General features: G+C 47.7%; 1 protein-coding gene across 1 annotated transcript in view; it reads left to right on the top strand.

Annotated features, from left to right (window-relative positions):
* The window catches only part of ZNF407 (zinc finger protein 407), a 431,185-nt gene extending 408,995 nt beyond the window's left edge, over positions 1 to 22,190 (top strand). The window contains exon 9 of the mRNA XM_003788395.3: positions 20,235 to 22,190. Coding sequence (XP_003788443.1) covers positions 20,235 to 21,556 — 1,322 coding nt within the window. The 3' untranslated portion in view covers positions 21,557 to 22,190. The remainder of the gene's footprint in view (positions 1 to 20,234) is intronic.
* The last annotated feature ends 5,487 nt before the right edge of the window (positions 22,191 to 27,677 follow it).

Here is a 27,677-nt window from a genome sequence, read left to right as displayed (position 1 = left end):
GAGTATCAGGATTATGATGGAATGAATCGTAGATTCTGTAACCAAGAGGGAGGGTGGAGGCATCTAAGCAATGAGCTCAACCACGTTCTCAGAACGATGATGGGAAACCAGGTAGCTGAGAGCCCCTCCACCTATTTAAGCCAGCACACGTCACGTTTAGGGCCTTATATTAGGGACTTCCAGGGGAAATTCTTAGTAGTGCTGATACTTAAAAGTTAAGATGCCTTTATAATCCACCAGTTGGAAAGTTGAGTCAGTCTATAGCCACCCACCCACCCAAGGTGGAGCTGGGTCTCAGGTCACAGTGTCTTCCTTGGCCTAGCCCCTTTGAATGCCTGTGCATGAATTTCCTCCCTTCATTGTTATTTTTTTCCATAGAGTTGAATTTACCCCTGTTAAAAATACTCTCTCTCTCCAGTTGCATATTTTCTGCATTGGTTTGAGCTGAAAAGTCTCTCTCGTCAGGATTTGATGTTTGCCTCCCAGGCATCTCTGGGCCTCTGTCCTTCCATATATCCAAGCTGAGTGTGGGTCAAATAAATTGTTACCTTTATGGCAGTTTCTCTGCAGATTAAAAAGTATTTGGATGGGAAAGGAATGGAACCTTCTTTGTTAATAGGCTGTATCTAAAATCCAACCTATTTTTTGATATGTAAGAGTATTTAGGATTCTGATTGATTCTACTTGTAAGTAAATGTCAAAAGTTAAACAATAAAACCAAAATTTGGATAATAAAGGCATTTTTTAAGAAAGAACCTAGCCAAGTGAGTTGGGCTAAGATATCAATTTAGGAATTGATTGTTGGTTTATATGCCATATTGGGATAATTGATTATGCAAGGTCATTCCGTGGGGGGTTAATTATTAGCAGAACAGTGTCCAAAATAGGAGCGAAAAAAAGCAAATAGTGTTATCCCAGCCAGTAGACTTAACCTAGTAAAAGGAAGGCCTAGGAAACAGAAGTTAACTAAAAACATATAAAAAGCAGGCGTAGCCCTTCCTGGAAGGGTGTTTCTGAGTGAGGGGATTACAGCTGCAACCCCTGAGTGGTTCATGACTTGGATACCAACCAAGGTGTCCTGAGGGCCAGGACCTCCTGTGCCTTCCGTTGCTGGCACCTGGGCGGGGCGGGCTTCAGTCTCTCCTCCGCTTTCTAAGGCAAGTTTCTGTAATGGAGGCTTTTCTCAGAGTTTTTTCCCCTTTACATTCTGTGTGCAGTTTATCTGGTGGAAATTCTATTAAGAATTTCAGGTGTTTTAGTAATACTTTTCAAAGCATAGTACTTACTAATAAATACGTTGGCACTCTGTAAATTAAGTAAGACAACAGTGGTTAGATCACCAGGATAATACAAATGTACATGCACAGTAATCAAATGGACATATAGAAAAGCTGAGATGTATAGTGTCACTCTCTGTATTGTGCCCTTTGGCAATTCTGCTTTGAGTCTCTTTCAACCAGCAAATGAGGAATTAATTCAGGCCTGTCATTCTGATTGTCTTGGTACTCCCGGAAAGAGAAGTGCAGTTTTACTGAGAAAAATACTTGATGACGTTTAATAGTGAATGGAGGTGAAGGTAAACATATGAATTCCCATATTTCAGTGAATATCATTTCAGGTCTCACATGCTTTCCTGTTCTTCTTTGTGTTAATAAAAGCACTAATCAGATAGCCTTATATTCCGTTTTCTATATAGAATATGGCATGTGTTGGTATCTAAGTCATTAACCACGTGCTCAGGAAGGAAGTAGCCCAGTGGTAGACTGTCAGTCACAGAGTGGCCTGTCCGGGTCCATCTGCAGCAAGGCCAGGCTGTGCATCCTGTTCTGCTCATCTGCCCATATTCTGGTTTGAATGATTAATTTTGAGGTCTTCCAGTTAATACAGAGTGGACATAAAGTTTGTGTGCAATTTAAAGTCACAACTATTTCAGTTTGCACACAAACTTTATGTCCACCCTGTATATTACCATTTAAAGACCAAATTTCCATCTTCCTGGCATTTCTTTTTGGCCTTTGACAAAGTTGTGCACCCTTTTTTTCCTTCCTCCCATGACCTCAGGTCTTGACTTTGCAGCCCTCGTGACAGGCTCTGAATCCTCTTTAGGCGTGCGTGTCCCTGGATCTCTTCTGCTGGTGCTGTTCTCTTCTGTCAGCCTCCCACGCATTGCCTGGGTGACTTCACCCCACAGTTATTTTGGACCACTGCCCGTATTCTTGGAACAGCCAAATGTACAGTTTCCAGCCAAGCCCAGCCTTTCCCCAGCCCAAGCAGGTTAGCAGTTGTCATTGTCCACTGGACGCATCTTCTTGGTTCTGCAGGAACCCAGCTCATACCTCATATGGAGTGAAAGCCACTTTCACGAGCTGATGTTTAGAACCCTTGACATTTGGGGCCTTTAAGAAAACAACTAGATTATTTTTCAGAAATTTTTGTAATTATATTTCAAATGTTTGTTTTGTTTTGAAATGCCAAGGTATGAGAGCCTGCTATTTGTAGGCACTTATTTGCAAATAATGTGTTTTGCTGGTACATAGTCATTATTCCTAAAGACTGAAAAAATTAGACTGGATATTTTTTTCTGTTTGGGATATGATTCTGCATATGTGCAGATGAACACTTTCCATGTTTACATTGTAATGTAAACATATGCAGTACAAATATATACAATATAATATATATACATACACATTGTAGAAATATATATAATGGATCTTAACGCTTAAGTATCAGTACTACTAAAAATTTCCCACATTACAGTGCCTCTATGCGCTGTACAGAGTGTGAAAGTCCTCATCAGATGAATACAACTTAAGGATCTTCAGAAAGCCATTTTGAGGCAAATTTGCAGAATTATTATCATAGCAGTTTCCCACTTGACTTCCATTTTTCCCTCAGTCACTGCAGGCAGAAGGTAACAGCATGTGACTGAGAATGAAACCCCTGAGGGTGAATAGGCAAGTGGTCACTGCGGCCTGCGGAGTAGGCCTGGGAGAGCCTCATGCTGTTCTGTTGTTATAAGGGAAGATATTTAAATGCCTGTTTGATTGCAACAGTGCCCTTGCTGCCTTGAGTGCCTGAGTCCCCCCAGAGCGCCTTATCCAACCTGGGAAGGCTCAGAAGCACATCACTGACCTGATAATCATACTCAAGATCTAGCTACTCAGATAGTGAAGAGAGGGGGAAGAGGAACCCAAAGAATGTGAACTGATGAAAAGGGATATTTGGGGGTACAGAGACTGAAGCAAACCAGAGAGAAGCCAAACACTATTCCACATGAACGCCTTAGCCTCTTCAGCAACCCCAAAGCTGCAGGCCTGTGGGCATTTGACCTTTGTTGTGTTGACATGCCTTCCTTTCCCTTCCTTCCTACCTCCCTTAATGTGCCCCATTCCCTTACACCTAGCCCTCTCCTGCCCTGTGTGATCACCACCCCACGAAGGTGGATGAAAATGTGATGTGGTCACCTCCTGGAAGCTGGCAGCATCCCACGCTATCGACTCTTCCCCTGTGCCCTCCTGCCTACACTAGGCTGCTCTTCCTCTGCCCCTGTCCCGTGCCGCCAGCTTCCTGCCCTGTAGGAAAACAGAGCGCCACACATGGTGCGCAGTGCCAGAAGCACTGGGGAAGAGTTGGGGAGGACACAGGACTGGTGTGATGAGTGAACACAGCAGTGAGGAAGCCGTGGCCATGTGTGCCCTGAGGGTGTGCAGCTGCAGCTGACGGCAACTTCAGGACATGGCCCAGAGGTCTCTGGGAATAGCCAAGCTGCATCTTCCTTCTTCCGTCTCCATTCCCCACATGCAGTTGTTTCCACCTCTCCCAGATGGCCCCACTAAACATCTTGGGTCCCTCCACATTTTCTGTCCCCACGGAAACCATCCCGTCTGTCTTGCCTTTATTATTTGTTTCCTTTCAGCTGGGCTGCTGCAGGAGTATAGTCCCATCATTAGAAACATGCTCACTACTCTCCCTTCCAGTAACACACTTCTGCTCGTGCTTTTTACTGCTTCCTTTCTTCAGTGGCTCCTGTCACATGGGCTATCCACGTCCAAACCCCTGAGCCTATGTGCCTGGCAGTCCCTGCACCATCTCTCCCCACACCCCTCCTGCTCCGATTCAGCAGCTGGGCCATGCTCCTAGCTGGGTTTGACAAATGCTTAAAGTAACGGGGAGTTTTCTCCACTCTTTTTCCCCAGCTGACAAATTCTCTCTCACCCTTTTTGAAGACTCAGGTCTTCTGTGAGTATTTCCTGGTCCCTACCCTTGAGCAGGTGAGTTGTCCTTTCTGTGAAGGCTTATCTCTGTTATTCAGATACTTTATGTTAGCCATTGCGATTATCTTTCATGCTGGTATCTCCAAATAGCTCCTTAATGCCTTCACAGCCAGGACTCTATTTCAGATTCACCTTGGTGATGTAGTTAGGTTCTCAGTATTAATATTCGTTGAATAAATAATTAGAAAATTACCTGAAATATCTAAGTTCCTGAATGATAGAATATCTAGGAAATTTAAATTAGTAACATGAGTAGAAGTCTAACTTAAGCATTATCTAGAAATTTGGAAATGGTATTGTTGGGTTACTAAGAATTTACTAAAAAAATTTACTGGAAAACCAGTTTCAATACCTTTTTTGAATGCTATCAAAGGGTTTGGCCCACTTTGGTTTACTTTGCTGTCTTGGTAAAATCCTGGTAGTACATAACCTTACATCTTTCTCTGATGGCTCAGGATCTTTCTATGCCCAGGTCTCTTGTTTAGAAGAGGAATTCTCCTGTGTAGGTCAGTAGATAAGGATTTGGAACTTGTGCTGAAAGTGTATACGTGTTTGTGTGGGATTGGTTTTAAATATCTGCTGTCTGGTGTGACACGTCATGACCTGGGAGCCTGGGCTGCCTCCTCATACAGCTTCCTCAGTTTCTGCCCCTCTCAGGCTTGGTCCCAGAAGTGCTCTTTCCATGTGACAACAGGCCCTTTGGTTGGCCCTTCCAGCTCATAGTGGGCAGCTGTGGACATGGGCAGGAGTTCTGAGGCCCTACCCAGTGGACCCCTCCGTCAGGACTGAAGTAACAGGTTTCTGAATCTTTGTAGAGTCTTTTCTCCTTGGAATACATATGTTCTACTTAGGCCTCTGGAGTGCCTGCCACTTACTGCCTCACCCAGTCTGCCCAGTAGGGCATCATTCGCATCATGGATGGTGCAGCTATGTTCTGTCTGGTGTCTTCTGACTGCACTGGGACCAGGCAGGAGGGAGAACACAGCCTGACGTGAACTGCAAATGAATCTGTTTCTCATCCCATGGGAAAGCTGCATACCTCAAAGCCACAGCCACACAACAGGTTCCTGGAGCCATCTCACCTGCTCTCAGCGCATCTAACACAGTGGCTGTAGGAGCCGCCACTCTCCAGCAGCAGTCGGGTTCTGTGGGGCCAGGCTAGTGAACTGACCTGACACGTGGAAAGGCTCTCCACGTCTTCCCCGTCTGTGACAACAGGCTGCCCCTGTGCAGGGTGTGGTGCTGCCATTGAGTGACCGTCTGGGTGGGAGGCCCCCTGAGCCTTCTCTGCTGAGATGGTAAGGAGGTGTGCTGGACATGACTCCACCTGTGACCCAGTCTTGCAGGGGAGTGTGGTGATGCCGTGGTCTCCAGGTGTCAGCGCCATATGAAATCTTGTGCAGAATCAACCTGGAAGTCTCTGGCAGGCCTCGTCCACTGTGTCCAGCACACACCAGTCAGGGTAACACCAACCCTTCCTCCCAGAGCCCTGCTACATTCCAGATTGGAACATTGTCTCAAGTCTGGAAACTAAGCAGAAGACCATGACGCTCACTGGGCAGCTCCCTGGGTGGCTTACAAAGAGTAGAGGCTTATTCTCACATTTTGGAGATGGAGAGTCCAAGATTGATGTGCTGCCAAATGTTTCTGGTCAGGACACATTCCTGGTCCATAGACATTGTCTTCTTGCTGGACCTCCACATGGTGGAAGGGGTGGGGGTCCTCCTGAGGTCTTGGATAAGGGCGATAATCCCATTCATGAGGAATGACCACTCAGAGACCTGAACTCCTAACACATCATTTAGGGGGTTAAGATTTCAACATATGAATTGGGGGAGACACAAGCATTCAGACCCTCACCCTGATGGCCACTGTCAGCAGGGATGCCGTGTTCTGACTGCCCTCTGCCCGGCAGAGCACCTCCAGTCAGCCTCCCCTCCTTGAGTTCTCATCCCCCATAGTTTTAACAAGCCATCTTTCCTGCTATCACCTCCAGCCTATAGCAGAGGCCACCCCAAATTGTCAGAGAGACTAGCAGCCCTCCCTCACTGTACTCCCTCGGCCATGTGCATGGCAGGTCTTTCCTCTGGGTCCCCTCATGGGACATAATTAATGATCTGATAGTTCTTCTCGGAATACAGCCACCCCACCTGCCGTTTCCCTCAGCCTTTTCATCCTCTGTCTACTGTCTGCCAGGGCAACTCAGGCACCACCTTCTCCCATCTTCTAGGAGCTTCCCTAAAAGTAAACTTGCTCCACCAGTCTCGTGTCCTGAGGAATTAAGGTGGATTTTTGCTTTTCTGTCCTTATGCCTGGTCCCCTTGAGCAAATATCCTCACAGTCCTATCTGGGGGGCTCTCCTGGTCCCTGCCAGTTTGCGGCTCCTCAGTGACTAGCTCCCTGGGTCAAGCACATCCCAGCTGTCTCTAGCCTTAGCGCCAAGTATCCTGGCCAGGGTAACCCAAAGGGAATGGCCACCCCTTGAGGGGGCACGTGGTGCCTTGGGGTGGCAGGTGGTCCTGAGCACAGCACAACTGCTGGCTTGTGCTGGGGAGCCAGGTCCTCCCTGGGAAAGGGAGAGGGGAAACATGTAGGAACAGGCAGGGTTCAGGCAGCAGCACCGTTGAACCAGAGCTGCCCAGCAAGAAGCCACTGCGCTGGCAGGAGTGAGCTGCCTGAAGCCGCCCCTCAGCCGGCCGGGCCTTGTGGGGGCGGCTGTCAGTCCTGCTCTGAGGCAGGAGGCCTGAGTGGCACATCCTCACGGCCACCTCATCGTCTTTCCAAATAACTTAAACTGTAGCCAATAATGGTTCCTTTGGGTCTTATCATCAGGATCTCACAGACAGCTACACATAGAAATAAAAGTGCTGAGAAGTGGGTGCCACCCATAGGCTGGGGCAGACTCAGTATCTGACACTTACACCGAAGGTTCGTGTTCAGCTTGCTCTTGAAGGAGCTGAGTCTCAGGTAAGGAAGCGTGTTGTGGTGTTGTAGAGCCAAAGCCAGAGATGGGCGTCATGGAGCCAGTTTGGGTAACTGGTGTTACGCAGTGCAGCTCCGCACAGCCGTGGCTCCACACACACATCTGACATCACCGCTGTTTATCCGTCATCTTCACTGTGTGTTCTGATAGGTTCAGGAATACTTGGCAGGATGCCTACTCCCTGCCTCACAGGTCTAGAGTCAGAATCTGTGTGGTAGCAAGGACACTGGAGTCCCAGGTTTGAGTCCTCTTTTCAATATTCCATAGTAGTGGTTGCGCACCTTCTCTAATCCAGGAGACTCAGTGCCCGGGCTCCTTGCGTTTCGTTTTCCGAGTCGGCATTACTGAGGCCAAGTTGACTTCCCTATAACTTCTCTCCGCCGTTCCAGTTTGGCCCTTGGGAGCCATGTAACATGAATCATCCCTCCTACCCGGTGGTCCTGTAAATATCTGAGATTAAAGACGTTCTCTGTGCCTTTCTAAGCCCCCAATTATTTTTGTTTCTCTTCTCTAAATTTGTATTTCTCTTAAAATGTGGAGCTCAGTCCTAAACACGGCACCCTCGTCTGACCAGTGCACTGACAGACAGCAGCTAAATCTGGGGAGGCCTCTTCTCTCTGTCCTACTTTGAGCATTTGTTTAACTCCTGTTGTAGGACTTTACATTTGTAAACATCAAATTTAAATTTTGTTACCTATGTAACATGCATCCAATATTGTGGGCATATAAGCTAATTGTACATATTCATACGTATTAGTTGCATTACATATCAATCGCAGGTGGCATGAATGGAATTATAATGTATTAAACTTAATAAAACCTAACATTTATTGAGCCCTTACTATGTATCAGACAGTGATAAGTATTTTATTTTTCATGGAGCATCTTAATTACTCTTTAAGAAAATAAGTATTATTATCTTTATTTTATAATTAAGAAACCAACATTTAAAGAATTCAGATAACTGTATAGCATTATGAAAAGTCTGAGATTTTACCCAACTTGCAAGCAAACGAGTTATTCTGCCATAGTCTGTGGATGCTGACAGAAGCCACGAGATGCCTGAGTCATAGACAAAGGACTTTATTACTCACAGTAAGAGTCACAGCCAAAGGGTCGGCATCTGTCCTGGTTCTCCAAGTCCCAACTCTCCCAGGCTGGCACAAAGAGGCCCCCGCTCGTACACGCAGTGGGCAGTGGCATAGATGATGTACTCTGAGCTGAAGGAACCTGGATCTCTATTCATGAGTAGTAAGCTGGCCTGTTCTTTGCCCTGATGGGGTACTTGTTTTTATTATCATAAAATGGACAAATTTTCCCTATGCTCTGGGAGAAGACACTGTCTTTGTCTTCCATGGCTGTTCATTCTTGGAACATTTGTGGAAAGAGAGTTGGAATAAAGGCAGTCGGCACCTTGGACGTATAGAAACATGGGATCCAAGGTTTGTCCTCCTGCCGTCCTGGCTGCAGTGAGGAGTCCAGTCCACACTGACACCGGACCTCAGGCTCTTCCTCTTTATATTCTTGTCTTCTGTTTAAAACAGTACTTATTAAGGCCTATTATATACCATGTATTGGAGGTGCCGCAGTAAGTAGTAGAGGCCTACAGTCAGGGAGCGCTCAGTCTGGCAGGAAAGACGAGCTTGTGTATGAGCAGTTAGACTCCAGAGCGACAGGCCGCATGCGCAGGTGCCTATCAGTATCTCTAAAACCTAAAGTAAATTTCAAATTAAAGCGGTGTCCAATTAGGAAATATGTCAGTATCCAACTTCCTGTAGACCAGTTTTACTACTGTTGCCTTAGAACTTAGATATTTGTCATGTTTGTTCAGAAACTCTTTAATGGATGACAAATATGATAAACTCCTGAAGCATCTCAGTAGATTCTTCCTGTGCTCCTTTAGGGAACCTAGAAGGTCTGCTGGTGGTCATAGTAGTCTAGTGAGCACTTTCTCACATTTACACTTTGTATATGCTCAATCAGACTACTGATGGTCGCGGTGGATACTTAGTCTTCTCACTCTAGTACCACAGGAAGTAGGTGATTGCCTTTTTCTCTCATTAGTGGCGTTAAGATCTCAGGACTCTGGACAACATGATTTTATTTCCCCTCTCAGTTCGCTTAGTGAAGTAGCGTAATAGCATCAGAACCACACAGGCAGCTATGGAACCTACGTTCAAGGTTCTGGGGAAGAGAGAAGAATCAGAATAGACTGGAAACTCTGAACCTTGGTGGGTTTAGAGTCATCACAACTCTTTACTGTCCTACCCTTAGGAACTTGAGCAGCTCTTAAAGCAGTAGTTCTCAAGCTTCCTAATGCCACAGCCCTTTAATACAGTTCCTGTGGGTTGCAACCGATAGGTTGAGAACCTCTGTCTTAAAGAATTACGTGTCGCTCAAGCATCGAGTGACCCTTACTTCAGCTGCACTGCCAGCAGTCTGGGTCTGTCATGGCGTAAGATAGCATCCTGCAAGGCCCAGAGGGCTCCAGGTTCCAGGAAGCAGAGACCCTGCCTGCTCACCTTATGTCTGCACTCCTGACCCAGCTTATGGAGATTCACAACTCTGAGGAGGTGCTTGGAGATGTCCTTTAACTGAGGAGTCCGATGAGGACAGTGGAGATGGAAACCCAGCCTGATGGAATACCCTGCACTCTGCTTGCATGTGTGTGAGCCCAGGCGTGTCTGTGAGGGTGTGTTTGTGTGTACCTAATTGTATATAGTACGTGCACATGTATGCATGTGTCTCAAGAAAACATGGAAAAGTGACATTTGATTATGCATATACAATGTATAAATGTTAGAAAGTGGTCCCTAGCCTCCTATGCAACTGTATATAATTAAGCCACCTGGTGCTGGTACAAGTACTTCCCCTACGCTGGCTTTCCCCCTTCAGGATATCAGGCGAGCACCTGTTTGAGGGAGATCGGAAGCTTGACTTCCAGTTCTTCAAGGACTGAGAAATTCTAGCAGAAGGATCAACTCTTAAACATGTGCCAACTTAAAACATATTGCAGGTTTTCCTTTCTAAACCTTGTTGAAGAGTATTTCAGACGAGCAATCAGTTGTGTAGCCAAATGAACCTTGCACCTTGCTTGTTTAATGTAACCATGTTTTCTCATGAGAACACTTGAGTTTTGATAACATGTGGTGGTTTAACTTTCCAACCTGCTCACATCACCGTTCCCTGTACGGAATCTTCTCTGGGTTCCCATGTGGTGTCTGTGACTTGCACCCTCCGTGTGTGGCGGGGACTGGCACCTGCAGGTGGGCACTGATCACTGCTGAGCAGCCCTCCTCTGATAGCTCACGCCTGCTGTCACATGTGCCTGCTCCTCCCTCCAAACAGGATTTTAGTTAAAAGGCACAATAGTGTTACACTGCAGACATCCAGGCACGTAGCCCAGGCCCCCGGCTTCCATCATGCATGGTGTCACATGTCCACATGTGTGCCAGGTGGGTCAGGGCCCCTTTGGGCCTGGGGTCAGAATCCAGTGGATTTCGTATTGTGCTTGTGTAAGGATGCCCTCTGAGCCTAACTTCTCGAAAACGCCAGCCCAGGTGCCTGGAGGAGAGAGACTGCGGGGGTCGACTCACTGTCCCCCGCACCTCGTCACGCTTCCACTGCTAGATTTCACCCATTGTTTCCATGTCTGAGTTCATTTTTATTTATCCTGCTCATCTCAAAGGAATAGTTTAAGTCTCTTCGTTGGTCTTTTGTTTGATATCTTTAAATCAATTTTGAACTTTATTATTTTCTGCATGTGTTATTCTCTAGGGCCTAAGCCACAGATATTCTGTAATGTTAAATAGGAGTTTAACTTAGATATTTAGGAAAATGTTCAAAATGAAGATTGTATCACCCACTGGTTAAAAAGGAAATGCGTTAGTGTTTTCCACATTGAAGGTGGCAGTGTCCACACCACACCTTGGAGCTGCCCTCCCACGAGCAGGCTCTTCTCAGAACTGCTCTCCTGAGTCTACCAGGGGAGATCCCAGGAAGGGCTGGTGTCAGCCACACAGCCATCATCCTTCTTTCCTTCACACCAGTCTCCTCTCCTTGGCTATGTTCTGCAGTGGCCCATTCTAAACACCGCTCCAGGGTGCAGTGACCAGCCCGCATGCCAGGCTTCACAGCACTTGTCAGCTACACCCAGGCCTGTGTTGACCTCTGGCGCTTCCTCTGATGTTCTTACTCTCGAGCCGCAGGGATTTCCACTGGCTTTGCATCTCCTTGTGAAGACGCCAGGCCCAACTGGGCTGCGACCACAGGACACTCAGGTCCCCTGGCACAGCCAGCCAGCAGGGAGCGGCAGCCGTGTGCCCAGAAGGTGTGGCTCATTTGAGATGTTAGGGAGACAGCGTTGTTGTCAGAGCACACCAGCAGCTGCTGTCATTGGGTGAGCAGATGTTGGGCCTCCAAAAGCTTCGCTGATAATTAAAATACTAACAGTTCGTCTTTTACCCCAGCCGTGGTTCTGTGTACTGTAAATTTGATTTTAATGGTGCCTGTGTGTGGTTACTGAGAAGTGGTTTGCTTTTTACCTGCATACGAAAATGTCTGCGAGGAAGACGAATGTCTGTTTCCTCTCATTTCCTCAGGAAAGAGATGACGATGCCAGAATGTAACGGAAACATAAGCATGGCTGCAAAGTGAGTGTGATTTTTTTATAGGGTTTGCCGGAAAAACAAAAAGGAGAGAAGTTTAATCTGTATCTCATTAGCCTTTTAGAGTCAATCTTGTTAGAGACACTCCCTGCAGCAAGGTGGGTGGCCTTGTTTGCGGATTTTGCCTTTGAAGGTGTCTATAATGTGAAATGCTTTTGTCCCGACCCTGTGCTGTCTGCACTGGGCTCATAAGCTGTCAGAGGACATTCAAGAGAAGGTCACTGGGCTTCCTAATTTTCTGATTCCATGATGCAGAAAAGAATGTTTGGACTAGTTGGTTGCACTAGTTGACTGGTTTATTAACTGGGATAAGCTGCACAGGGTCGGCCGTCCTGGAAGCAGATGGGCCCTGCCTACCTGGTCTAGTCTGAAGGTCCTCAGGCAGCCTCCCCGTGAGGGCCACCTGGATTCCAGGACCGAGTGTGCTGGGCACTTTCACCTGTTCTCTGCTGTCGTCACTGTTGCTGGAGCCTGGGAGGAGACCCAGGAGCTCCATGGGGCCGGCACCTAGGAGGACGAGTGCTCATCTATGACCCTTCCCAGTGCCGAGGCTTGCCTGGACATCAGCATGCAGAACGTGCGCCCCACCCTGTGTGTCACTGCACAGGTCCCCTCCGCCACCTTTTGCTTTGTTCCAAATAGGACTTCAGACACTGGAGCACGTTCTGCTGGTAAATCAAGTGGCTGTTTTTAACAAGTTCTGTTCGTGGGTAAATGACAAGATCAGAGCATTTCACAGTCTAACTTGAAGGTGGCATTTCATCACCCTCTGTGAAACTTGATGACACTATTTCTGTCACCTGAGTCAAACCTCTAAAGTTATGAGGCTGCCGCTTCGTGATCTATCAGTATCGCTCCCAGGCTTCTGCTCAGCAGAGAAACAGTTAACTGCTGCCCTCCCCTCACCCGCCAGAGCCTGTCAAGATCACCTGAAAGGGCACATTCCTACCTCACTGAGGGAGATTTGTGTGCCCAGCTCCCATTACCTTAGATCTTCATGCATGAAAATGATAATATATACCTAAGGGTCTGATATAATACAAAATTTCTTAGGGTTTGTGACTTTAAAGGTAAAATATTGTCTTTTATTCTTTGTCACTCCTCGGTGCCCATGGAAATATCCAGTTCCATGGAGACTATTCTTGGTAACGATAGAAGCCTGCACGATTATACATTTCCAACTTAAGGTAAAATTTATTCTTAGTTTTTTCTGAGTATCTTCGAATTCTCTTCAGGGGTCTACATGGTGACCTTCCATCATTCCTGGTGGAACGCAGGACTGATGGTAACCAAGAAAAAAGGTCTAGAACACTCGGTACCCCAGTGTATGTCCTGGTTAATGGTAAGTTTTCCTTTACTAAAAAGTGTATGGTGTAGCTTAAGAAATTGTACTATTGAATTTATGTGGAAGAGTTTCTCAGTAAGGGTGTGAACTTTGATTAATTTTTACAGAAAAGCAGTTTCCCCCATCTCTTCTTTCAGAACAGGGGCCTTTGTGAAATTGAGAACATCCCTGGGCCTTTATCCTAATCGTTCACCATCTACCTTTGTGAGTGCGCATGTGATAGGGGGGAGTATGTGGCAGATACTTACCAAAATTTCATTTAATTATGTTGAGATATATTCAGCACATCACATCCATAGGCCAGCTTGTGTCAGCTGGGGTTTAGAAGGGTCAAGACAAGTCTGTGGTCTGACTAGTTAGATTCTTAATCTAACTAGTGTGGCTATCATGTTTAACACATCAAAGACTGGCAGTAATTCTTAGTTTCGTATCTCAACTGGCCTAGTCATCTCTATTTTGTGTGTGAATTTTAATACCACTGGCTGGAATGTGTCTCTAACCCTTGAAAATTATGAAGAGACATGAGGTAAAGACCAACCTGTGTTCTCTGAAAAAAAAAAAAGAGAGAGAACTTGTCATTTAGTTTTTCGACTGTAAGACTAAGTGGCTGCTCTGTCCCCTGTTGTCCCATTCTCTCTTTGACCCTAAGTCAGCTGATGGATTTCTCCCCAGAGGAACCTGAGCAAGTCCGAGCTGTTTGTATGGGAGTAGCTGTTTGAAAGGGGGTAGCTGGAGGGCAGGCAGTTCCCATGATAAGTACCAGTATTAAGGGGGAGCGCTTCCTTCTTCCAAGCCAGATTGGAATGAGAGCGCTGTAACAGGCGTCCGACGTAATGCCAGGGAATTACTATTATCTTTAAAATGAATAAATCATAGAGCAATTATCGATATCGATTTGACTGGCTAAACTATTGGTGACTGCTTTTGTAAGAATAATGTATTCCCTGCTTGAAATTTCTAAAAGGTTATATTTCATTGAGTTTTAATTTGTCATTTTTCCTGCTTTCACTTGAGAAACTTATAAGCTTTTGTGACATTAAAATATGGCTCTAATTTATTAGCATAATCTGTTAATATTGTTTCATTTTAATAGACATTAAGTATGATTTCTTAACATTCTTGTTAAAATTACATCTTAAAATTGAAGTCGGGAAATATTAGATGTGGCTTAGAACCACAATGTCATGTGTGTCCCAAATTTCTATATGAAAAGTATTTTTTTTAATCACATCATATTCAAGGTGCTTTAATTATAACAATGAACCAACCCAGCATTTTCAAGCTTAGTGGCCCTACCAAAATAGAAAATCTAAACTCCCCGCAGTGTCTGAGCTGTAACCTAGCAATGTATAAACATTTAGTACCATTTCAGGAGAAGCTTTGAAATTTAAAATAAATGCTGGCTCATAGCAACAAAGTGGTTTACATAGGACATTAGCCCAGGCTCTCATAGCATTAGGCATTTCACCCCACGACGTGTCTTTTTAATGCCATCTTTATCTGCTACGTGATGCATGAAATCTACTTTCAGTTTTAGAACTGCCAACAACCTTTGACCCCTTTAGTGGAGACACAATGTGACCTTTCTATTGTCATCAGCTTTCATTCTCTTGAAAATTCTATGAATTTTTATTACAAGTTTTTTTTTGAACCAAGCTGAGGCTTCCACAAATTACTTGCCACAGATGAGATGAAGTTGTTGAAGTGGCGTGAGATAAGTTTTACAGCCGGCGTGTGTGCGAGGAGCCGGGCCTGTGTCCCGCAATGTCATACCCCAGTAACTGCTGAGCCTACTATTGGATAAATACATCATTTTATGGAACATTGATTGTTCTATAAACCCAATGGAGTATTATGCTCTATGATCAAACCATTTAGATTGTGTGTAGAGCACAGAAAATGCCATATTCAGGATGGTACTAAAAGTGCCATTTGTGTATTTTATGGATGTCATTACAGGGGAAACTTCTCTCTGTGGGCCCTGTTTACTGCAAAATTTTTTAGTCTGTAATGACATTTTTCATTCACAACGTATGCCTTCAAGAGAGGGGGCCCTTGTTTTATTTTTTTCATTCGCGTTTACTGCACAAATTCTGTACATTTTAATTAAATGTAAGCTTAACAAAAGCATAAGGTATTTATTCTGTGGGAAAAAATGATGACAGCAAGGAGAGAACAGCACACACTCGGGGCAGCCGCCAGGTTCTTGGCCCTGAATGTGGCTTCCCAGAAGCTCGGCAGAGGCAGAGCAGACCCCTTAGCATGGTTTAGGGGAGCAGAGTCTTGATGCTTAACCCCCCACTCCCCCACGGTGGGGCCGTGCTTTGCCCCTCTGGAAATGTTGTTGGCTTCTGGGGGTCCTTGGGGAAGGAGTGGTCTTCTCCAAACCACTTCCCCCAAAAACAGATCCTCAGACACCCAGAAGAAAACCTTTTCATTTCAACCAAGCGGTCAGTTTCCAGTGCATTTAACTGAGAAGAGAGTTTGGGATCTTTGTGCTCACGAAAGGATTTCATAAACAGGCATCAGGCTGCGTCTTGGCCTTCTCACACCTTCCACGAAAAGCCACTTGTTATCCTATTAGGAACGGATCCAAAAAGACTGCCTTTAGGCCCCGCATTCAGTTAGCTCCTCTCACCATCCTGAATGGAGTTTCTGGAAGGTCAGCCCATCACAGTGGCTCACACCTGTAAGCCCAGCTCTCGAAGGCCAAGGCAGGAGGATCACTTGGCCCTGGGAGCTTGAGACCAGCCTGAGCATATGGCAAGACCCCATCACTACAAAATAGAAGGTGAGCCAGGTGTGATGATGCACACCTGTATTCCTGGCTACTCAGACCGAGGCAAGTGGACTGCTTGAGCCCAGAACTTGGAGAGTGCAGTGAGCTGTGATGCTGCCACTGTGTTCCAGCCTGGGTGACAGAGCAAAACTCTGTCTCAAAAGGAAGAAAAAAAAAAGGAAAGTGTCATACAAACACTATGTTGGGCATCATGCTCCATTAAAGCTCTGTGCAGTTTGGGAGTTAGCGCAGTGACTAGGAGGTTAAAGGTAAAACCTGTACAACCTTCTGTTTTCCAAACACCAAATCCATTTGGCCATCTGCACTGGTGAGCTTCATGGTTCTTATTTACTAGAAAGAGCTCAAAAATTAAAGTTGATGTGCCCAGTAAATTCTTGGTCATAGCCCAGTTAGAATTTAAAGTTACAGTAGAGATTCACATTAGTTTAAATGACACTTGAACTTATACATAGCTCAACATTAATTCATTATGGTTGAAATGAAAGAATCTTCAGTGGGTGAATCTTTTTCAATCTGATTGAGGCTGTTACATTTTATAGGTGCTATTTTTCAAAGCAGTACTGACAGCACTCGAAGTTATTAAATTGCTGAATCAAAAGATGGACCTGCACTCGCATTTATGAACTGTGATGGACTGGCGGGCCTGTGCTCGCACAGAGGTTAAGATGTTAGTGGTGTTCAGCTTCATCACACCCCGTACTGACAGCAGTATTTACCCATGTAGTTTACTTTAATGGTCTGGAAGTGGCTTAACCCACCTCTGGATTCAAATAAATTCAGTAAGTAGTTCAGAATAGCATAATTATCAGGGCTATAAGGGATTCAAAGGATAATTCTATACCCAAGGGACTTTCTGTCCAGTTGCAAGTAAAGAACGGCATTGCATGGCCTCAAGTTTGCGCCGTTTCTGCCAGAGATGACCTAGGAGTGGGTAGTTTGTTCTTTCATTCCCAACTACAGTCATTTCTCCTGTTTTTTTTTTTTTTTTTTTTTTTATGAATTGCCAGGATGTCATTTTCTATAAGTAAAAGCAGTGGGGGAGGGGATGATTTGAAAGCTGCCTTATTTGTTTTTCTTTTCTTCAAATTCTGAATTAGACTGAAAATGACCTTGAAATTAGAAAATAGTCAGAAACAAACAAATCAAGTTCAGAAGAATGTAAAGAAGGCAGGCATAGTATTGCATCCTAGGTGGAGAAGTAGGGGTTAGGGGAGCACGTGCCAGCATACCAGAGGACACTTTCTCAAATACAATTGATGACAAAGATCTGCAGGTCCCAGTGGATGGCAAGGTGACTGGGACTGGCCACACCATGCCTGCCTTAAACTCAGGCATAGATGGAATAAAGACGGGAGCTCTGTGGAGCACCACCCTCATTTGGCCTTTGCTCACACAGGGAGCAGTCCCTGCGAATTTAGGGGGAAGTGAAGTTCAGGAGATGGCCATCCATACAGACACTAATTCACCCTTTCTTTCTAGGAACTGTCTGCTTTACTCTAAGCTCATGCTTATCTTCTGAACTCTAATCTCCAGATCCAGGATGGGTGGAGGGTTGTTGTCCTCAAAGCAGAAGGGAAGTCAGCGGGGGACAGAGGTCTTGGCCAAAGCACAGTCTCTGCAGGGTCCACCCAGATGCACTGGAGTAGTTCCCTCCAGACACCTCACACATGCCACCCAGGGGCATGAGTGCTGACCTCTGAAGTCCTGTGAATGCCACCAGCAAGCCTCATGGCCTGTTGTCCAGTCCACGCTTGGTAACTGAAGCACACCGCGTTGCTGGCTCATGGCCTCAGTCAGTGGTGCCCAGTTGTTGTGTGTTCTTGCTAGTTACGTAAACAAGAGAAAACAGGGTGCACTATAATTAGGGAATTCATTTGGCTAGATTCATGGACATTTTGGTCCTTTCTCTGGGAAGAGTTGGTTGACCCTTGAGACAAGGTGGTTTCCTTTGCCTGGTTTATACAGGTGGGGCCAGGCCCTGTTCAGCACCTGCTCCTCCTGGGACCCCACAGAGTCCACGGAGTTAGTACTGGGTGACCTCACAGATCTTTCTGGATTCCATAGCCCCTCTGGGGTGCACACTCTAGAGAGTTCCCTGCAAAAGAAGGCATATCAGTTAACAGCTAATTAATACTCTGAATTGGGAGCCGGCCTGCAGTGTGGGCTGAGCTGGACGTCCTCAGGCTGATCCTGCCTGACACACCTGCCGGAAGACAGGCCTGGCCTAGGGCCTGTGCTCAGAAATGAACCACGGTAGAAGCAAATGTTTTCCATGTGGCAAGCAGAATTGTCCTTGTTTTCAAGAGATGCTAGTAATAATCTATAAAGCACACTGTTAAAAGAACTAAAAAGAATAAGTAGAATATCTCAAAGGTGTGATTACTATTGAGACATGAAATACGCATGATCCCTCATGGACACTCTCTAATTTAGGGGGTTGGAGGCAAGAATTAGAAAAGCACAGAAAACTTTCAAAGAAAAAAAAAGGATTCAAAGAAAAAAACAGGAACTATGTTTAAAATGTCAGCCTCTTTTTATGAAAATAAAGATTACCATTTCCAGCTCTCTTTTACCCCACCGATATGGGAAGCTGTGGGTGCTGCCCTGGGTCTGGGTGCCTTGAGGGTGTGTGAGTGCACCCAGCCCTCACACCCGTCCCCTATGCCGTCCTGCTGCTGCCCAGCCTCTCTGCCCCACACAGAGCGCAACTCAGGTCTCCTGCAATGTCAAGAGGGCTCGAAGCTCCCCTCCCATGGCAGGGCAGGCCCCCGACACTCCTCTGCTGGCCCCACTTGCCTGCCCTAGTGCTCAGCGTGCAGAAGACAGATAGAGAAGGACAAGGGCGAGTTGGGCTATCCAGGCAGGACTTACACATGCTTCCTGGCACCTCACAGCCCCAGACCAGCAGGCTCCTAGCAGCTCCCTGGTCCATCCCACCCTGTCCTGCCTCCCTGTCCTCTCCTGGGCTCTCTTCTCACTCTATCACCTCTCCTCACATCCCAGGGACTTATCATGGTATTTCCTAAATAGTCAGTGTTATCACTAAGGAATTTCGATCTGGCCTTGAAGATGAAAAATGTCGTCCCCTCTGTCACAGTCCAACAGTGTTCCTGCTCAAAGACATCCAGTGGGCCCCTTCTGTCCACAGCTCTCAGCCCAGACCCATCTGGTAGGAGGCCTGGAGCAGCCTGGTCCCAGTTAAACTATCTGATCTTCTAAAGCCTGAGCCCTCAGCTGCCCAGAGGGGAGCTCTCACCAAGATGCCAGAGGAGCAGCCAAGCCATCCTACCTCTCTGCGAGGTGGGCCTTGCTGCTTCTGCTGGGAGACTTTTCCTTCTCCAGCCCCAGAGGGATGTCTTGGGTCCTACCCCTCAAGACAGAGTTTGAATGATGCTTCTTTTACAGATCTTTACTGTAGCCTGAACAGGTGGCTTTGTCTCTGTGGTTGTCCTTGTCACCCTAGACTGGTATTCATGTCATTCACAAGCAGATTGACTCCACACTAGCAGTGCTGAGATGCAGAAGGATGAGAGAAGGAGGCCGGGTCCAGGCTGCCTCAGTCCCCTCCCCAGTTCTGTGGAGTACCCAGCCCCCTGCCTGGCCCACAGGGATGCACTGTGGCCACACCAGGGCTGTCTTTTCATCCAAGTTCAGTGCCTAACACTTAGGGGACTCTCAGTAAATACTTATTGCATTAAACCCGTATAGGTGTTGATGATATGTTTTTTAATTTAATATGCAAAGAATGTATTCCTTTTTTTGAATAAACAAATATCACTTGGACATTTTTATAAAAGCCTCCCTGTGGATTAGAAGATACTGCTGCTGTTCTGAGCTTCCCTCCCATTACCGACCACACTGTTAGAAATGGTGTGACTGTGGGAGCCGCGCCCCACCCACCCCCAGAGCGTCTGGGGGCTGTTTGCACAGCTAACCCCAAGTGTGGGTAGTGTGTCACTCATCTCAGCCCATGCCTTCCAGCCTTTCACTCATCACAGATGTCCGAGGACATGTCAAGCTTCTAAAGCTTTCAGTGTGGAGAGCTCTAGGCGCTTTTGGACAGTGGTTCCTTGCATTTTTCTTAGTTTTAAGTTACCGAGGAACCTTACCTGTAAGCCTACACACCCTTGTTCTGGCTCTAACTGATCCCTGTCTCCCACAGGCATCGTTTCTAAGTCCTATGAGTGCCGTCTGAAGGGACAAGGAGCCACCTTCGTGGAAACAGACAGCCCCTTCACTGCTGCCGCCCTGACCGAGGAGTCCCCAGTCAGAGAGAAGCCCCCACGAAGTGGCAGGAGGCCAGCTCCCGCCTCTGAGCAACTGCAGCAGGTCATCATAATTCAGGGCTACGACGGGGACTTTGCCCTCGACGCCTCTGTGGAGGAGACAGCCGCCGCCACACTGCAGACTCTGGCCATGGCTGGCCAGGTCGCTCGGGTGGTGCACATCACAGAGGACGGCCAGGTCATCACCACAAGTCAGAGTGGGGCGCACATGGGCAGCGTAGTGCCTGGGCCCATCCTCCCAGAGCAGCTGGAAGATGGAGCCACCCAGGTGGTTGTGGTGGGGGGCTCCATGGAAGGGCCCGTCGTGGACGAGCCGCTCGGTCCCCGTAGTGCTGTGATCCAGCAAGTGACCAAGCAGGAGATTCTAAACCTCTCAGAGGCTGGAGTCCCTCCCCCTGACGCCTCCTCAGCCTTAGATGCACTGCTCTGTGCCGTCACTGAGTTAGGGGATGGGGAGAGCAGAGCGGGGCACGAGGAGAAGGGCAGGCCCAGCCCCAAGGACATGCTAATCCAGCTGCCCAGTCAGGAGGCCTCCCGTGCTGCCACCCCGCCAGAGGCCCCCGAGGTCCAGGTGCTGCAGGACGCTCAAGAGGTGCTGGCCGATGGGACCCGTCCCTCAGCCGTCGTTGCCCCTCAAGAACCAGCCCAGGTGGCCTTCAAGAAGATGGTCCACGGAGTCCTACAGTTTGCCATGTGTGACGCGGCTGCAGCTGGGCAGTTAATTAAGGATGGCATCACCCAGGTCATCGTGAACGAGGAGGGTGCTGTCCACATGGTAGCCGGGGAGGGGTCCCAGATCATCATGCAGGAGGCAGATGCGCATGGCCTGCGGGTGCAGGGTGAGCGTGTAGACCTGGTGGAGTCCGATGGGGAGATCTCCCAGATCATCGTGACAGAAGAGCTGGTCCAAGCCATGGTCCAGGAATCCAGTGGTGGCTTTCCTGAGGGTGCAACACACTACATTGTAACGGAGCTGCCCCCGGGGGTACAGGACGAGGCAGGCATGTACTCACACACTGTGATCGAGGCAGCAGGCTCTCGGGAGCTCCTGCAGGCTGGGGCTGCACTGGGTGCTGAGGCTGGGGCCCTGCACGGGGCAGAGCAGCTGACCAGCATGGTCATCTATACCCAGGAAGGGTCCCCAGCCACCACCGTGATCCAGAGCCAAAGAGAAGGCCCCGAGCTACAGGAGGCGTAGGCTGGGCCTCCGTGCTCTCTGCACCATGCAGGCCCCGAGCTTCAGGAGCGTAAACCTTCATGACAAGGACAGCTCAACTTCAGAGGAGGACTGAGTATGCACCATGGGGTGCCACGAGGCACAACAGTGGGACAGACAGCTGAGTGCATGGGAGGTCAGCAGAGCTCACGGCAGTGGGGCTTGCAAGCAGGGGGCTTGCAGCAGTGGGGGCAGCCCTTAGGCCTGGTCCCTTGGGTCCTGTCCTCTGGTGGACACCCTGCTCTGTCCCAGCCGTTCTGCAGAGGAAACGCCAAGTGTTGTCTGGTTGGTTTTTCCCCTCACAAGCGTTTTCCCATTTCAGTTATCAGGTCGGTCCCTAGCAGCGGAAGAGTAATGAAAATGGACCGTGTGGCTTGGGACAGATCTGCTCCTGCAGTCCAGCATGTAGCAACTTTAACTTTTTATTATATATTTGGTTAAAATTACGACTACAATGGTTACCCTCTTGGAGCAGTCCACTCCCTGTTAATTTGTTTTTAATTTTAGAATGACAGTGTCCCCAGACCAAAGGAAGCCTGTTAGTTCATTTCGTTTATAAATTTCCTCTCTTCATACACTGTAGGCGTATTCATTGCTTGGGTCACGTTCTGCATAAAAGAAATTTTCTTAAGCCTACGGTTAAGAAAAGCCTTGAAGTTTATATTCAATTGAAGTATAACTTGGTTAAGACAACCGGAAGCTTCTAATTTTGACTTAGTTTCATATGATAAAGTCTATATGAAATGTGCACTCTGGAAGATATTGTTTATATCGATATTTTGGTTTTTATAACAGATGTTTGTTCATATTGACATCATTTTTGCAGGATTTATTTGTGATTTATGTCAGTTAGAAATCGCTGACATTAAACATTAGCAAGTAGAGACCATCCCCCTCAGTGTTCACTAGTGCATTCTCTGCAGCTGTTGAATGCAAGTTTATGTTGCAATAATTTGTTTCTTGATATAATTGCTCTCATTTCTTTACCAAAATTGTAAAGTGCAAAGGTTGTTTAAGTTCTGTTTCTGTTTTCTTTGAAATAAAATTATAGCGTTAAAAGATAATGAGGACATTGTATTTCAAGCAGCCAGTGACAGGCAGCTGTGCCAACCACAGGGCCCCGTCCACCATGCCTGGCGTCTCGCGCCCCTGGGCCCCTTCAGAGATGCTGGTCTCTCCCACACATCTCCTGCAGCCTCAGACTGTTTTTTGAATGTCTGGCAAATGGCCCAGACGCATTCTGGTGACAATAATATACTCTATCATGGTTAGTATCTAAAAACTGCACAGAACAGACATAAGAAGGAAGGAAAATGGGAGCTGCTTTGTTTAAATAGAAGCAGCCCCATTTAAAACCTCTCTCTGAGGGGACAGCCTGGGCGCCGGCCTCCGAGCAGCTGCCCCATGCCTTCCTGACGTCCCCATGCTGCTTTGAGTTCTTCCACTCTGGAGCCACCTCCCTTTCTATTCTACAGCCACCCCTCCAAAAACTGTAAGGTAAGAAATAAAAGGTAAAACCTCAAATATGACACTGAGATCTATAATTAGCTAAGTATGACTTGTCCCTGGTCCTTAAAAACAGCAGGATGGTGCAGTTCTTCCTAAACAGTCCTCAGCGAACAGCGACAGGATCACTCCGTTTGTTATCAGGATAAAGGTGACCTTTACAAAGTGATGGCCCTCTCCAAGCTTCTCATACATGTTTAAAAAAGGGAGGGGGGTGTTTTTCAGTGAAAATATTTCTTGATCATCTCTCCCGTTAGCAGTAGCCCGCAGCGCCGCGGCTCAGATGCTAATTCCCAGCCGCGCGCAGCCCTGTACGGCTAACCTTTCTGCCGCAGTCCGGGTGTTGACACTGACATGCTGCAGTTTACCGTTTGTGATTTATTTAGGATAAATATGTCTCAGGTGGCATTTAATCCTTCATAAAACCAGTGTAGCCTGCAGTGTCAAACCAGCAATCATGTTGTATGCACAATGAAAAGAGCAGGCCTTTGCATAAAAAAAATTGTACAGAAGGTGTTTCTAGGCTCCGAAGGACTGCAGAGGCTTCTCTGAGCCATTGTATCCTGTAATTACCTAGGAGCTGGGTTAATGTTACCTCTCTTTTCTCTCTCATTACGCAACTGTTGGAATGTGAGGGGCTGAAGAGGCGCAGACACAAACGTGCCTCAGGATAATGAGGCGCAGCAGGCTCTGTGAGCAGGGGCCATGCGTCGCGGCGGGAGAGCTGGAGAGAAGGCCTGGGCTTTGCATGACGTTCTCGCTGGAGGAGCTGATAGAACTTTCGAGAAGTCAGGAGCAAAGTGTGTGAAACCCTGGGGGGCTGTGATCAGAAAGACCACATGGATGCAGCCAACTGGATGACTGGGCTCCAGGAGGTGCGGCGCCCCAGTCAGTAGAGAGACATGGCTTGACGTCGACGTCCCCGTCCCTGGCCCGGTGGGCAGTGCTTGCTGTGCACAGAGGACGTGACAGGCGGCACTCATCATGCTGGGAGGCTTTTGCCGGGTGAGGCCACCTGAGGCATCTTTGTGGGGCACCTCAGTCACTGAGCAATCACCAGCGGGGGGTCGGGAAGAGGATGCTTGCCTGGGGCTCCCACTGCCCCACACACCTAAGTCACCTGATGCAGAGAACATCCATTTTGATACTTGATTTGCTTTGAAGAACCGAGTAAATGTGCTAAGACAATGTCCGCGTGGCACCAAAAATTCCACAGTCACTTATCAGTTCAGTCCAGAAATGTGACGCCCAAAGTGTCAAAGAACAGCTGGAGCTGGACAGGAGTCACAGTGGCAGAAACACTGTCATGGGGCAGTTGCAGCAGCAGGGAGAGGCCTCCGTGTGGAGCTGGGCTCCCTCTGCGTTCCTGGCCAAGGAGGAAGCTGTGGGTGGACACTGGTGGGTTTAGGTTGCAAGTCACCAGAAGGCGAGCTAGGGCGGGGTTGGGGTGTTCCTGGCTCAACTGGCCCAAGAGAGTTCTTGAAGAAGGCAGGCAAGGAGACAGGACATGGCCTGTGCGTGTGTCTGCATGTGTGTGTGTGCATGGCTGTGTGTATATGCCTGTGTCTATGTGTACGTCTGTGTGTGTCCTGGTGTGTCCATGGGTGTGTGTGCACGCCCACCTGCTTGTTGGCGGGGTGGACTTGATCAAGGTGATTTGATGCAGAGGATGGGGTTTCTGGCTAATTCCATTTAGCAGGGTTCTTGCTGGCCTAAAAGGTTTTATAGATAGGCCTAGAAGAAGGTTAGAAGGTTCAAACTACAGTTTGGTCAAGTGAAGACACTTTGTCAAAATCCAGGAAAATGGGCAGAAGGATCCTTGCTGGTCTCTGCTGGGTGCCTCCTTAGCCCTCTGCCACGCCCTCTGCAGCAGCTCAGGGTCGGGAATGTTCTGTGACCTGTGGACAGCCTGTGGATCTCAGCTCTACCAAGCTTTTTGTTTTCCTGAACATAAAACTAAAAAAAGTGGCATGAAGAAAGCACCAGAGAGCTGGTCTGGCGTGCTCATGACCCCAGCTGGGTTCCAGGAGGACCAGCCATTTGTTTAGCAAACTGAAGAAAGAGCTGGAAGGATTTGCTTCTTTCACTGTTGTAATATGAGCCCATGATTCAGGGGTACGCCCCTTCAGCAGCACCCTCCTGCTCCCGAGTGAAGAACACAATTCGTCTCCCGCCCCTCTAGGGCGACATCATTTTACATGAAGAAAAAAGTTCGCGCGGTGGCAGTTATACGTTTCGGAAGCACCTTCTAATCAGGGATTGGTGATTCATCATTAGCTTCAGCAGGCGATCCATCTGACATGTAAGGGGAAAAATTAGCAGCTGTCACTGCATGAGGAGTTAATTTCCTGATGGGCCTGACACTGAAAAGCCATTTGGAGACATGGCGAAGGCTGATGAGAAAACCTGGCGCTGCTTTATAATTGGAGGTAAAGAAAGGGCAGAGAAACAGGCCAAGGAGGCCTCCATACGCGCTGTGCGGCCGTGGCTGTGGCGGAGGCCGTGGCCCTGGCTGGCTGTGGCCCAGGCAGGACAGTGGCAGCTGCACCCCCTTAGCTGACCGGCTGGGCCAGCGTTCTCACAGAGGGAGAGACGGGTTCTTCTTTATGTGGCCCCGGGCAATTTTCCTACATGTCTCAGGATCTCCGTCGTGGGCTCACTCTTCATCACCGTGAAGGAGCAACCCTGTGAAATAAGCACGTGGAAGAGCTGGCAGGCGGGGCAGCTTTCCTCCACCTTGCCGAGGACCAGCTCCCCAGAGCTCTGCTTCCAGCCCAACAGGGTGACACCCTGCATAGAAGCAGAGGAGTCAGTGTAGGAAGCTAGCTTTGCAGCGGGGGAGGCGAGCGCCTGAGGAAGACGTAGCCTGTGGGATTCCAGAACCAGGACCTCAGCATCTGGCTCTCGAAATCTTCCGGTGTTTTTTTTTTACCAAACTAAGAAGAAAAGGGGGGCTGTAGTAGTCTGGGGTGACCCAGTTGATGCTTTCTCCTGTCTTTCCTGGACCCTGGGTCTGTGGAATCTGAGGCGGAGACCAGCAGTAGTCTCAGACTTGACAGAGACATGCACGGGAGGTGCAAAGCCTTCTTCCTTCCGGGACTCCCATGCCTCGGCCCAGGACAGGACTCAGGTTTCTCCTCCCAGCTGGGCAGAACGATGTGCCTTGACTAAGGAGCCTACCTGGAGCAGGAGACAGGCAAACACACGTGCCCGCCATGCCCACTGTGGCCACAAAGCCCATTACCAACATTCAGTAAATGTGCTCTAAATCTCTCGTGTACTTCCTTCTTGACCCTGCATTTCAATACCTTTTAATAAATTCTTTTTTAAATGACCTAATTTCAACATCACTTTCACCATCATGAAAAGACAATTTGTAACTGGTATAAACATGAACTCATAGCCCAGCCTCCATGTCCGTGCCCACTTCAGCTCTCCAATATCTTGAGTTGCTCTTCAAATAACTTTGTAAGTGGAGGAGTAAAAACCAACACAAAGTGAGTTTGTTTTGTAATTTCCAAACTGAATTCTGGTTTGAGACGAGGAGCTTTCTGAGGCTGATCTGGGAGTCCCTCCTGAAAGGGACAGAGGCAGGCCAGCTTCAGTTAGCACAGGGCTTCTCCCAGCAGGACACAGAAGATCTGTGGGGCAGTCACAGCTGATCTGTGAGCAGGGTTATATCCCAAGAGGAGGTTCCCCACCAGGGCTTGATTCACCTCTCTCTCCTTTGCCCCTGAAGTGGTTTCAAGAGACAGAAGATACTTAATATCAAAGTTGCAACCTACGGCCTATTATAGGCTGTGGTGTTACTATCCCGTAATTAAGACTGCTGAGTCACTTTTCTGATGACAGCCATGGATTCACAGTGATTTAGCCAGCCATGATTTCTTACCCACATTCAGAATGCCCAGTGGGATGGGCTGGGGGCTCTGGACAGGTTGGGAACTGAAGGTCTTCCACGAGGAGCCAAGCCTGGCCCACCTCCTTTCTGACCCTCTAACCATGAAGAGTTCAGGGTGTCTGCTCTTTTTCTCTGTTCCCAGTACAAGCTTCATTCCAAGACAGGGCCCCTGTAGTTTCACCTCTGTGCTCCGAGCTCCTGGTACAGCATGGCACGTGGTAGGCGCTCATAAGTTCCTTTGATGGATGGGTAAATAAACAGATGTTTAGCTAGTAAATTTTTCTTGTTTTCCTACCTTGTTCTCTGTTATTTTAGTCATAGTTTTCTCAAAGAACAAAAGTCTATGGCAGGAATTGAGCCAAAAGAATACATCACAAACATTCATGAAGCAGAGGAGTCAGTGTAGGGTCAGGGTTAGGGTTAGGGTTTTGGTCAGACTGGGTCCATACACATCCGTGTACTCACCTCCACCTTTTGCCAGAACATTTGATGAGGAGGGTCCTGAGACCAAACCCCTGACAAACACTGAACCCAGTTCACACACCATCTTGCCAAGCTCAGTAAGGTGACTTTTCCAGCTTTTCATCAATAGGAATAGATGATGGGGATAAATTCCTCTTCATTGGCAATCACCATATTCTTAAGGGAAGCAAAAAGTTGGCACCTGGGGCACCAGGCTGAATATGTTCTGTTTCT

This window comes from Otolemur garnettii, unplaced genomic scaffold (assembly GCF_000181295.1).
Source record: "Otolemur garnettii isolate 467f Iridium unplaced genomic scaffold, OtoGar3 scaffold00027, whole genome shotgun sequence".
Lineage (NCBI taxonomy): Eukaryota > Metazoa > Chordata > Mammalia > Primates > Galagidae > Otolemur > Otolemur garnettii.
The sequence above is the reverse complement of the archived record's forward strand: the minus strand, read 5'-3'. Positions and strand labels throughout refer to the sequence as shown.